Source organism: Geospiza fortis, unplaced genomic scaffold (assembly GCF_000277835.1).
Source record: "Geospiza fortis unplaced genomic scaffold, GeoFor_1.0 scaffold47, whole genome shotgun sequence".
Classification (NCBI taxonomy): domain Eukaryota; kingdom Metazoa; phylum Chordata; class Aves; order Passeriformes; family Thraupidae; genus Geospiza; species Geospiza fortis.
Window position 1 is genome coordinate 618085 of NW_005054569.1, and position 12121 is coordinate 630205.

At 40.2% G+C, this 12121-nt stretch overlaps 2 protein-coding genes across 2 annotated transcripts in view; one reads left to right on the forward strand and one right to left on the reverse strand.

Moving 5' to 3' along the window:
- FRMD7 (FERM domain containing 7) overlaps window positions 1–1464 on the forward strand; it is an 11717-nt gene extending 10253 nt beyond the window's left edge. The window contains 1 exon segment of the mRNA XM_031064203.1: window positions 1–1464. This exon segment is cut by the window's left edge and continues 76 nt beyond it. Within this exon segment, the coding sequence (XP_030920063.1) occupies window positions 1–357 (357 nt within the window). The 3' untranslated portion in view covers window positions 358–1464.
- A 2687-nt stretch (window positions 1465–4151) lies between these two features.
- Window positions 4152–12121, reverse strand: part of STK26 (serine/threonine kinase 26) — a 15554-nt gene continuing 7584 nt past the window's right edge. Inside the window, exons 3-10 of the mRNA XM_005429709.3 lie at window positions 11727–11835; window positions 11478–11635; window positions 8811–8996; window positions 8023–8171; window positions 7272–7365; window positions 6709–6771; window positions 6480–6616; window positions 4152–6080 (exon numbers count right to left, since the gene is read on the reverse strand). Of these exons, the coding sequence (XP_005429766.2) occupies window positions 6056–6080; window positions 6480–6616; window positions 6709–6771; window positions 7272–7365; window positions 8023–8171; window positions 8811–8996; window positions 11478–11635; window positions 11727–11835 (921 nt within the window). The 3' untranslated portion in view covers window positions 4152–6055. The remainder of the gene's footprint in view (window positions 6081–6479; window positions 6617–6708; window positions 6772–7271; window positions 7366–8022; window positions 8172–8810; window positions 8997–11477; window positions 11636–11726; window positions 11836–12121) is intronic.

The following is a 12121-nucleotide window of genomic DNA, read 5'->3' on the forward strand; positions in this document are numbered from 1 at the left end:
AAACCCATCCGCTTCCCCTATGGCTCGGAGTTCAGGCCCCTGGGGCCGTGCCCTGCTCTCAGCAGTCGCAAAGGGGGTGTTTTCTGGCACGTCCCAGCCCAGCAAGGGCTGGCTCCGGGGCTGCGGCGCTGCCCCGAACGCTACCTGGGCAGCAGCACCGAGTCCAGCGACTCGGACCCGGAGCTGCTGGGCGCCGAGCACTGCTCCCGGTACGGCCGCGTGCTGTGCTCGCCCATGGCCCGCGTGCGGCTCTCCTCGGGCAGCCTCCAGCTGGATGAGGAGGATGAGGAGGTGTCCTTTGCCACCAGTGCTGCTGAGGAGAGGATTTCCAGAGGGGCCTCCAAGTATTTCACCTAGGTGCCTGACACCAGCCAGAGGAAGCGGAGGTGGCCGGTGCTGACCCAGGGTCAAAGAATGGTGACACTCTGTGTGCAGGTCTGCTTACAGCTTATGAAACATTGATGGGATCATTGTGTGAGTGCTCTTAGCTCTAGAGGATGTGTTAATGGACATCAGGGTGTGTTCAGAAGCATTCAGCCCCAGCACCACACTTTGAAGCTGGTTTGCCTCTGCCACACATCTTCAGAGGGAGGTCTTGCTTCAGCCAGAGATCTCCTAAAGCCCTGCTAAGGGAGAAAAACAGACTTCTCACAGAATAGCTTCAGCTGCTGCTTTTCCCAGCTGCAGGGAGGCACACTGGAGGGAAGGGTGTTTCAGGCCCTTTTGGAAAGCAGCAAGATCATGGGAGCCTGCTCCTGGAGCTGATGCCATGTGGACAGGACAAAACCCCAGCACAGAGCTCATCTCCTCCACCTGCCTCACCTCCTCCAGTGCTGCAGGGAGCAGCTGGCACTCAAAGGCAAGGCTCTGTGTGGCTGTCGCCTCCCTGGCCAGTTTAGAGGATTATCCTTCTCCAGAAATATCTCAGGAGTGCTTGTCAAGCTTTAGAAGCACCCCATGGTGAGCACTGGGAAGTGGGTTCACACACTCTAACTGTGCTTTGCTTAGGCACATCAGCCATCGCCTCCTGGCAGCACCGTGACAGCCCCAGTACCTCAGTGCTCTGCTTAAATCTGAGGGAGAGAGAGGGTAAGGGGGTTCTTTGGGGTCCTTTGCTTCTTCCCCCAATCTGTCCTCAGTTAAGCAGCATGGGAAAAAATATTTCAGGAGCAGGTAGGAATGGAACAAGCAGCTTCTTGGAAGTACTTTTATTTTAAAAACTTACTGTTACCCTAAACATACATGAAATCTACTCCGAAATCTTGAGAATGATGACACCTCTGTAAGATTTTATGGGGAGATCTTGGTAATTTTCTTTAAGAACAACCCTGTAAGTCTTTGTAGGACATGACTGTAAGCAGGGAGACAGCCCAGAAAATCCACGGTGGAAAAACAACTGCAGCCTGCTAGAAGGATTTCAGAAACACGGAAGCTGGGACAAAAAAGATAGATTAAAATGTAGAAAGAACCAGGCTTATGGGTCCTGCTCACTCTGCATGTTGCTGTCCTTTGTTTTAGAAGGTGGACAATAAAAAAGAGTTGTTCACACTGGAGTTTTGAGTTCCTCCTTCTGCCCTGTGAAATCTGCACCCCCAGTCCTGCAGGCACATCCTCAGCACACCTTGCCCTGTGCTTCCCAGCTCAGGAGCTTCCTCAGTCCTCCCAGGAGCTGGTTTCCCTCTCCTGCTCTGCAGCCTGGCCTCCTCTGTGCCTCTGCTGTCCCAGCAACTGGGGAGACTTGTGGAGATCCCTGAAGGCTGCTGAAAACAGCCACATTCTTGGTTGCTTGCCCAAAGAAATGCATTAGCCCAACAAGTGAGTACATTGTAAGGTTTGCTTCTGCTCTGAGTTACCCTGTGCTGAAGCTGGGAGCTGCAGTGATCCCTCACGCTGCTCTGGGACAATTTTCTACTGAAAAAAGGGATAATCTTTCTGCCTAGAGGGTTGTTTCTTCTCCATTCCCAAAGCTCTGCACCTTGGAAAGAGGAAGAATCACCACTCAGTACAACATTTAAGAATGGCAGTCTGTGGGCACAGTTTGGTAGAGGATTAAAAAAAGCCAGTGTTTCAAACACAGGCTGCACACACAGCCCTGGGATACTCCACAATCACTGTTAGCTCCTCAAAGCATGTGGAGACACACCTTGAGCATGTCCCACCATGAGAGATCATTGTACAAACACCCTGCCCAAATCTTCAGGAACTGCCAGGGCTGGTCTTCAAGACTATGCTGGGAAAACAGCCTTGAGAGGGAGAAACAAGGGCTTGGGAACTATTTTTGGATTTTTCCATGGACTAGGGAGAACTGGGGCACAGTGTGGGCACTGTGCCTCAGCACATCCTACACATGGTCAACAATAGCAGAGGAACAAAGCAGCTCGTCAGCAAGTGACACAAATCAACATCTCTGAGCTAAATTCATTGCTAAAACCACTTTACTGACTGACTAAAATTAAGGAATAATCCCAGTAAGCAGTGGCTGACTTGTCAAGGAATAATTGAAACAAGCTTTGCCTAAGTCCTTCCCCTCACTCCCTGCTCAGCCCTATTCACCCTGGAGATAAGGACAACTATTTAAGTGATTTTGTTTCCCTAGGGAAGAAAACAAGGATGGAGAGAGGACGTGGAAAGATTTAGTTTGCTGGTGGTGAAAGACAAACAGCAGAACCTGGAAAATGTAAACTGTTCTAGTCCTTACACAAAGGATTATTGAAGGTCGGAAGGCACTGCAGCATCACAGTGGGAAAACATTAAGCTACTCAGGGCATTCAGATAGAAGTAACTGGTTTATATAAAACAGATAAAGGTTTAGACAAAATAGATAAAGCTGTGAAATAAGCCGACATACACACCTCTAAAACTTTGCCAAGAGGAAAAGAATCTTATTCCAGTGTTAAGTCATAAAACAGTGCAATAAAAATCAGACTTTTAACAATCACTAAACTCTGAGCAAATACATTAAAACCTACACTCTCCTATTCAGCTGTTGAAATTGCAAGGCAAGAGCAGGTGTGATGACACTAGAGCGCACAGAAATTAACAGAGGGGTCAAAGACCAAGGGCTTAAAGAATGGTTACATTGATAAAGGACTCATCTAGAACAAATACATTTCTCTATTCTGCAATTCTGACTACTTTGATAAGATTATTTCAGCAATTCTTCTCACCTACAGCAGGAAGCCTGGCAAACCAAAAGAGACAGAAGATGGTTCCTGCATGAATATTTGGATCTATCTTTCCGTTAGCTACCTGCCAGCAACAGAATACTGCTGATTAAGTTACACAGTTCATCAATAACTAAAACATGGGAAAAAGACAGCTCATTTCTGGAATCAGCAATACAGATGCCCCTTCTTAGGAGCTACTTATATTCTTACTATGCACAGAGACTTCAGGCATATGCAGCACAACAAAAAAACCTTCTTGAATGGACTGTAATACAAGAGAATGAATCTGATTTGTACACATGTGGGGGAGATTTTTCCATGCTGTCCCATGAGGTAGGTATACATCCCACCCATTCCACAGAAAAAGAAGAGGCACTTATAGTTCAGCAACTTACTACCGTTTTATCTCAAATACGTCAGGTTCCAATTTCCCATGCTATTTGCTAACCCCACCTACCAAGAACTGTCTGTAAAGTTACACAGATTAAAGATCCTGTGTCAACAGGGTAGAGCCACCAGTTACAAAACTCAGGAGGAATTCCCATGAGCGCTCCCCTCAGACTGCCACAGGAAAAGAACACCTTAAGGGAAGTGACACGGAAGTAAAAACATGTTTTTAATTCTGAAAAATGTATATGGAGCTCCTTAAAATTAGATTTGTGTTGAGGCTGCTGAGGTGAAAGTTGAGAGAGCTGTGGCACAGCTGTGACACAGCTGCACTGCCAGCCAGGTCTGAGCTCACACATCCGAGTCTCCTCCCTAGGAAAGGAAGCAAAGTGGACCCTGGGACTGCTCCATCCATTCCCTGGGGCACAGCAGCTGGGACGTGTCCCCTGGCCAAGGACAGTGTGGGGTACCCAGGGCTTTGCAAAGCACCCAGGCAGGGAACACCTTTTTCCCAACTCGAGTCTGTGCCTGACATGTCCACACCTCTGCACAGCTGCTGAAATTCAGAATAAAATGATACACAACAGAACAAGCTCATGAAAGTTTACAGAACTTAAATATTTATTTTTAAACCATTTTAAACCCCCCAAAACATTGAAATAAGCTTCATCTATAAACAGATTTACAAGACTAACAACTACAGAAGCTAGAGGAGCACTACAATTTGTTTCTGTGATGCAGTTATTTTGTAAAGCTTCAGATCAACTGTATTTACAACTTTTGCTGCTTTTACATTTATAAAAATATTTATTTAATCCATAACATTATTGTTTTCAAAAACTATTTCCAGACTTTTTTCTCAGATATAAATTCTAATTGAATTTCAGTTATATAGCAGATGAAAGTTTTAAACAGAAACTTTTTTTTAAAATTAAAACAAGGAGTTAAAAGTAATTTTTTTTACAGTGTAGGCACCATTGAAAATAATTGTCCTTGGCATATCTAACCACCATCTCTCACAAGTGTCCTTTATATAAAAACGATGTAATGGCAACATTTGACGAAAAATGCAGTATTTACTTGCACACCATTACTTTTTCAATATTTGGCAGATATATTTCAGATTCTTTAAAATGACTTTTGTGCAAAAACAAAATGTGCAGGTCTGAACCATAAAATAAACACACCCAGCCTTTATCAAAAATAAATTTACACCAACAGTTCCACAGCTAAGTACTGAAAAACAACCCCAGTTCAAAACTTCAGCATAATATACATACTGGGTTGAAAAAGGGAAAAAACCAAATCAAAACAAAACAACAGAAGAGATTACCCATCTAGCAGTACCATAAATATATAACTGAAAGCAACTTTATAGTCTTACCTACTTTTTATGAAAAAAATCACTCCGTACTGCACAGTACTACCTTTTTGTGAAAGAATATCTATAACTCAGTTATTTGCATATTAACTGGTAAATACATATTTAAAATACACTTTCAGAAAATTATAAACAAATGATGTTGATGTACTGTATTTAATGTATTTCAGAACAAAAATGTGTATAAATATCTTACAGGAGAAACAACACCACCACACAGAACGCTGGTGTTACACCGATACCTGCGGGTGAGGTATGTAACATGCGACGCTCGGCTTCTCTGGCTCCCTTCCACCCAGGCATGTAGACTCAGAGGAAAAAAAATTAAATTAAGTTAAATTGGACTTCAGGTTTTGTCCATTATTGCCGAAAGCCCCACCCCCTCAACTGTATTGCTCTAAATTTTCCTACCATGATGATATAAGATTGAGTTACTACTTCAAAACCTGTTCTAAAAGGTAATACACAGACTGTACATCAGGATAGACCTGTTGCTACATATCACCTGCAAACTATTGCCATATTGCTCTCAAATATATTTAATCATAGAGCTGCCTAAAATACTGTACCAATTTAGAATTAAAATAGATACTGTTGCAGGTTTGTTTTTCAGGGCACGATAACTATATGCTGGTTGAAGCAGGTGCTACAGCAATACCCTTGCCACTACATTACATGTCTTGAATATGCTTGTGAAAAAGCTATTTTTCTCTGAAGCTCGTTAGTGATTTACAAAAGTCTAACTCATGAATATAAAAGACCTGTACAACTCCATGTACAGGAACAAAATAGCATCAAAACATACTGTACTTGCACATTCTATTAACTAAAGTAATGGTTATTTCTAAAAGCAAAACTGCACCTCAACATTTATCAGATTAAACAGGTGAAACTACAATATTAAAAGTTGTTCTTTACAAAATAATTTCCTGAAAATATAAAACCATGTGCACTGCCACAAAATAGTTGAGTAGGTTCTTCAAATCCTCAATCACCATCAATATGTTGCAAAGATCCAAAAGGCACAAGGAGCTCATGAGCTAAGCACTGCCAAGCTTGAAGTAGTTTTGGTGGGTTTCACTGGGTCCATACGAAACAGCAGTCAATTGTGTGAAGTTTCTTAGGATGAGTCATTAACAGAAAATCTACAGATAAAAAATGCAAGTTAAAAATGTGTTAATTATATTGTTTCAGCTAGGCAAAAGGCACATAAATGTTTCAGCATCACTAAAGGAGTACATGCCTTCATCTCAATGGTTTATAGTACAAAACCCACCAGAAGTGACATTTTTAAGAAAACATTCCTAGAAGAGGTAAGAAAAAGATTCTCTGTCTCCCCCATTGCCTGTAAATATGCTTAAAACAAACCTGCAGTCTAAATTAAAGAAGCAAGATGTAGCAACTACAGTAAAGCTGTAGCACTTCAAGATCAGATACAGTAATTGTTAGTATTAGTTTTGGTCTCAAACAGAAGTGTTCCCTGTTAACTACAAAGCTAAAGCACTGGACATAGCAGATCTCTCTCTTATCACTAAACGACTTACTTCTGAAATTTCTCCATAAGTTTCTTCACCATCTTATCTGTGATCCCTGGACATGTTGCTTCTGCCACATTGATGCTTTTCTCAAGTTCTTCAATTGCTTTCTTTCTGTTAGCATTATTTGTGTCCTGCTGCTTGAGCTGAGGAGCAAACCAAAGAAGTTAAAACTCAGAAAAGTTATTAGACACACTTGGCTAATACTTTCAAAGAAGATTTTTAAGCCAACACTTACCTCAGCAAACACAGGGGTGATTATCATAGTTAAACAACTCAGGGTTTTAACAAGATCCTGATCCTAGAAGTTAACAAATATGGATTACATCAGCATATTACAACATACATCAGCATATATACAACATACACACTGCCTCTTAACACAGCACATGTGATTTTGGAAGTTGAGCTAAATTTAACAAAGTGTTTAAAATACATTACAAAATCCACAAAGACACAGTACATCAACAAATGTTATGGGATGTTGAAACAGATGCCTGATGACACATCTCAAATAGTGTCATTCAGCATCAGAAAAACAGTTCAGTTTTTCCTCACTAGTAAGAGACTTTAAAATTCCCATCTCTATGAAAGGATACTGATCTACAGTACATCTGCAGAATGTTTTGCATTTGAGGCTGACAGGGCATAGGAAATATCACTAACATGCATTATCTCTTGAACTGCAAAAAAACCAGTCAGTTCTTATGAAAAGTGAAGTTACTAAGTATTATCATTATCTTCCTTAAAGTGGCTTCAGAAGCAGCAGTTAGAAAGAAGAACTCCTCTGTCTGTACGCACCGTCCCGTTCTGGAGCTTCTTTGCATCCGGCTTCTTCCGAACTGTAGTGAAGCTCCACTCAGGGTGAGAATTATTCTCTTTGTTGCTAGACTCCCTGAAACAAAAAAGGGCATGATGTACATAATACCAGCCACAACAGAACACCAAGCAAACACAGGTAACCTAAATACATCACAGGTCTTATCAGGATTAGTTCCGTACTCCTTAAAATAGGAAGAGAAACATGTATTGAAACATTAACTGAACTTGAGGCTGAATAAATTGAAATGTGATCAAAAGCAAACAGAAGATGGTATCTACCTACAAGGCTTACCTTCTCCCATGGCATCCCATTTAAGAGTTATGTGATAGCCAGAAAAACAAGACACTTACAGAAAGCATGTTATTCCCCAGGCACTATGCAAACTTCTTCATGCACCTCAGCTTTGCTCTGCAGTATCTGTAATTGTGACTCAGTGGTTTTGGTACAACCACTGGCCTCAGACTAGGAAATAGACAGCACTTAAACAAAACTGAAATTGGGTTTAAAGAAAGAAAATTTAAAGAGGCAACAAGCACACGGATTGACTTATGTGTTACTCTTTAGGGCCATACAGGGAATTTTCCTGGAAGAAGACAATTAAAAAAACAGGACCAGAGACACGTGTACAGAAATGGTGTTATTACACAGAAAAACTGCAGCAAACCCACTTTAAGAACATTACTGAAACCAAAAAATCACACCCAAAAAAAGACTACGAAATAAACTTACGAATCTGAACCATCTGAATCACTTTCATCACTACTGTGTCCCTCTGCTTTCCATCTCTTAAACCTATCAATCAGTTCTGTCAGATAGGAAGTCTTCTTGGCATTTTTCATAATGAATTTGTGCTTCAGAAGTTCTTTTGCAGTGGGGCGCTGTAAGAAACACATTAAATATTTAATGTCATGCTAACATTTCATGATTTTAAATGCTAATAGGGGAGACTTAGTAAGACAACAGACTTCTAGAGCTAACTTGTATAATATCAGGAAATCAGTGAAACAGGAAGTCAGAAAAGCCAGTAATTCACATTTACGAGCACGCTAAAAATATGATCAAGTCACCCGTAGACTATAGAGCTTATCCTTCTACGTTAGAAGGTCACACCCAGGAAAATGACTAATGAAAACTCTCCAGTGCAACATTTCCTTGTAAGCTGAATTCAAACAGCAAAAGTTGTGCTGAAGAAAAGGATTTCAGATGATTCTCTCCTCTGTTAAAGGTTCTCTTCTGATATTATTCTAGTTTAGAGTGCATTTTAGCAATCTGCCTCTGCCACTGTAATTTCCTTCAGCACTCTCCCTCCTCCTTTTGATTATTTTAAACACAGCAAACCATGATAGAGACAGAGATATTAAAAAACACCATTAAAATTCACAGTGCAAAGTATAGTCCCTAAAATGATTCAAATCACTGAAGATGCACAATGCCAGCAAAATACTTCACAAGCACAGGAGATCAGAAAACAAAACTGAAACATCTTCACACACACGCACACACATTTATCTACTCACAAATGTTGGGTCCTTATTCAGACATGCATCAATGAATTCTTTAAAAGGTTTACTGAAGTCTCCTAATAAAGTGGGAGGATTGTTTTTCGGAATGAGGAACAGAACTCTCATTGGATGCATATCCGAGTTGGGAGGCTCCCCCTTGGCCAGTTCAATTGCAGTGATGCCCAGTGACCAAATGTCAGCCTGAGAGAGGGAAAAGGGACTGTTAATACAAAATTATGGGCTGTCATGACTAAGTATTCAATAACTGACATCTTCACAGATAATGCATCTATGTAATAAAATTAATGGTGGCCTAAGTAGGTAATACAAACATTCCCTTCTAACACTTCAGGAGCACTAGACACACAAAGACCTGACTGACTTAATCAGCGTTTAATGACAAACATCACGGATCATCGTTTTTGTTGCAGTTGGTGTTCTAACACTGCCAGCAAGTTAAATGGACACCTAAATTTACACACTTTTGGGAAAGCTTCAGAGATATTGATCTTCCTTTGATATTTTCCGTATGTTAATGACAAATTGCCACAAATTTCCTATGTCTAATTCAGAGTTTGTTTAGGTATCCAACCTTGTTTGACAGCTCACTCTAAATGAACAAGGCAGAAAGCTGAACCGAATCCAACAGGGGATCACTTAATTTCTTTCCTAACAGACTGCTTGATGAATTTAGCTGAAGAATTATTGACAACTAGTTAGACTTGAAACACCAAGTTCACAGTGTAAGTCACAGCAGAATAATTAAGTACTATTTATTTTAGCTAAAAGCATGATTGTAAACAAATTCTGCCTTTGTATCAAAACACAGTATGATATTTGGATATCATATATAAAATACTAGTATTCTAAAATTCTTTCCTGATTTTGATTTCTTTCCCCAAGTGAAATATATAATTACTTGCATCTTTTCAGATGAGCTACAATAGCTACTTAGATCACGAAAGGTGTTTCTCATTAAAAGAGTGTTTGGCAGTAGTCAACTACACTTGGCCCAGAATCATAAACCAAAACTACCCATAGAGTAAACAAGGATTACAATTTACATCTCTCCAATATTCGTTTTTGCTCACAAGACCTAAAATAGCTGTACCTTATAGCAAATAATTAAACTAACTCACTGTTTATTACTGAAATACCATAACCAACAACTGTGTATCGGAGCAAAATTATTTTAAAGAAGAGATGGGGCTTACAAATCTCTGGCACAACTAAAATGTATGAATTTCTAGTTTACTTTCCAGCCTTTTGGAATAGAGAGAGAAGAAAGATTGAAATTCAGTCCAGATACCAAAATAGTCATCAGTATTAGTCTAGGAACTGAAATGTATCCTGTCCAAATCGTTCATCTCTCCTACCAAAGGCTTGTATCTTTGCTCTCCCACCAGCCTACTGGCACGGAAAAAAAGAGGGAAGACATTGGTCTTGCAACACACTGAGGAGATATGGAAGGCAAAAGATTAGGTCGCTGGGGAAATGGACATGAAGGGGTGCTAAAGCTGATCTATACACAGGGCAAGCAGAAGAACAATTATTCCCAACCTGACTGGCCAACACACAATTTTAAAGCAGGGTAGAGAGCTTTTCCAAAATGTCCTAGGGAACACATTACAATGGGACCACGGAAACCCTAAAGAGGAGAATTCCAACTTTTTTATCAGCAAGAACCCTTGTGACAAGTACACAAATTCCTTCAAGTTTCCCTGATCCTGGGAAAGTCTCCTGGAGTGTGAATGCTTTCAGGACACTCCAGATATCCACCAGATTTTTTAAAAAATATATGCACATCATGTAAGTATAGTTTCATGTCTACTATTTGAGAAAAACCAGTAAGAAAGTATTACTTTACACATACCCAGGTTTTTATTCTCTTGATGCTATTTTAAGGTTTTGCCTACAGAGTGTGGGAAGTCCAATGCCAGACTGAAACACACTGCTGTTTCACCAACCACATGCTCTAGGACATCCTGTGGTTTTACACACAGAAGAGGGGACTGTTCCCTCCTTACTGTCATTTCTAGCACCAGCTTCAGCTCTCAGAAAAACATGGAAGAACTCTGCTTTTCTACTGCTAGTTCATATAGGGAAAGTCTCCTTTGCAATTAGTCATCCATCAAGAGCTCTCATGACACAGAAAGGCACAAGGTACCACAATGCTACTAAGCCACAGCCACCAAGTTACTTTTTACATTCTGAAGACCTGTGCTAAAATTTTCAGCATTACACGGATCCTCAGAAATACCATTTGAGAACTTATACCCAGAGCTACATGTATAGAAATGTGAGAAGAAATTAACACTTTGGTCACCATCTTGGCTTTAAATGAAGTGCCATGTTCTGGTGGCATTTTACCTTGTGAGTACTTTATCACTGCTAGAATTAAATGCAAAACATTGAACTGAAACCAAATCAACCAACCACCTCACATTCAGGGAGTCGCTCTGAAAGACACATGACATCACCATTTTACTTGGTGACTTTGTACCTGAGTACAATGACAGGTAACTACTGCATAAAACCAATTAAATCCTACTTTTAATTTTATTATTTGAAACCCTGTAATTTCAAATCTATTTTTTTCCTCCCCATACTGACAGAGCTAAAAGCAAAAAATCAAAACAAATGCTGCTGGATAACCAGATTAAAAAAAAATGTTTTACTTACTTTTGAATCATATGCTGATTGCTGAATAACTTCAGGGGCCATCCAAAACGGGGTTCCAACAAAGGTATTTCTCTTAATTTGTGTGTCTGTTAGCTGCCCAGCAACTCCAAAATCAGCAAGCTTAACATCACCTTGTTCTGATAACAAGACATTGGCAGCTGCCAAGGGGAAATAACATAATAACTAATTAGAATACTGTTTTATGGTTTTTAAAGGCATTAACAAAGTAACATTTGAAATGATGCACACCTTTTATATCCCTGTGAATTTTCTTCTCTGAGTGTAGGTAGTCAAGACCTTTCAAGATTTCCTTTAGCATAGTAGCAATCTGGAACTCGTCAAACGGGCCAGCACGCAGCTTCAGAAAAAAGACACATTAAAATAATTTAAGTCTTGTATCTAATTTTTGCCTTGCTCTGATTAAATTAAATCTTAAACCTGAAACATTCTTCAAAATTAGAGAACTAACAAAATTAATGCAATATTCAATGCACTATGTCAGTATTCTAATTGAAATAGGTGCCACTGGAATGATCACCTTCACATCTCTACTGCCAATACACTGAAAATGCTCTTACTCCTCAAACACACTGTCTGTGCTCCCCTCAGCATGCAAAGCACAAGAAAAGCAACAACTAACTTTC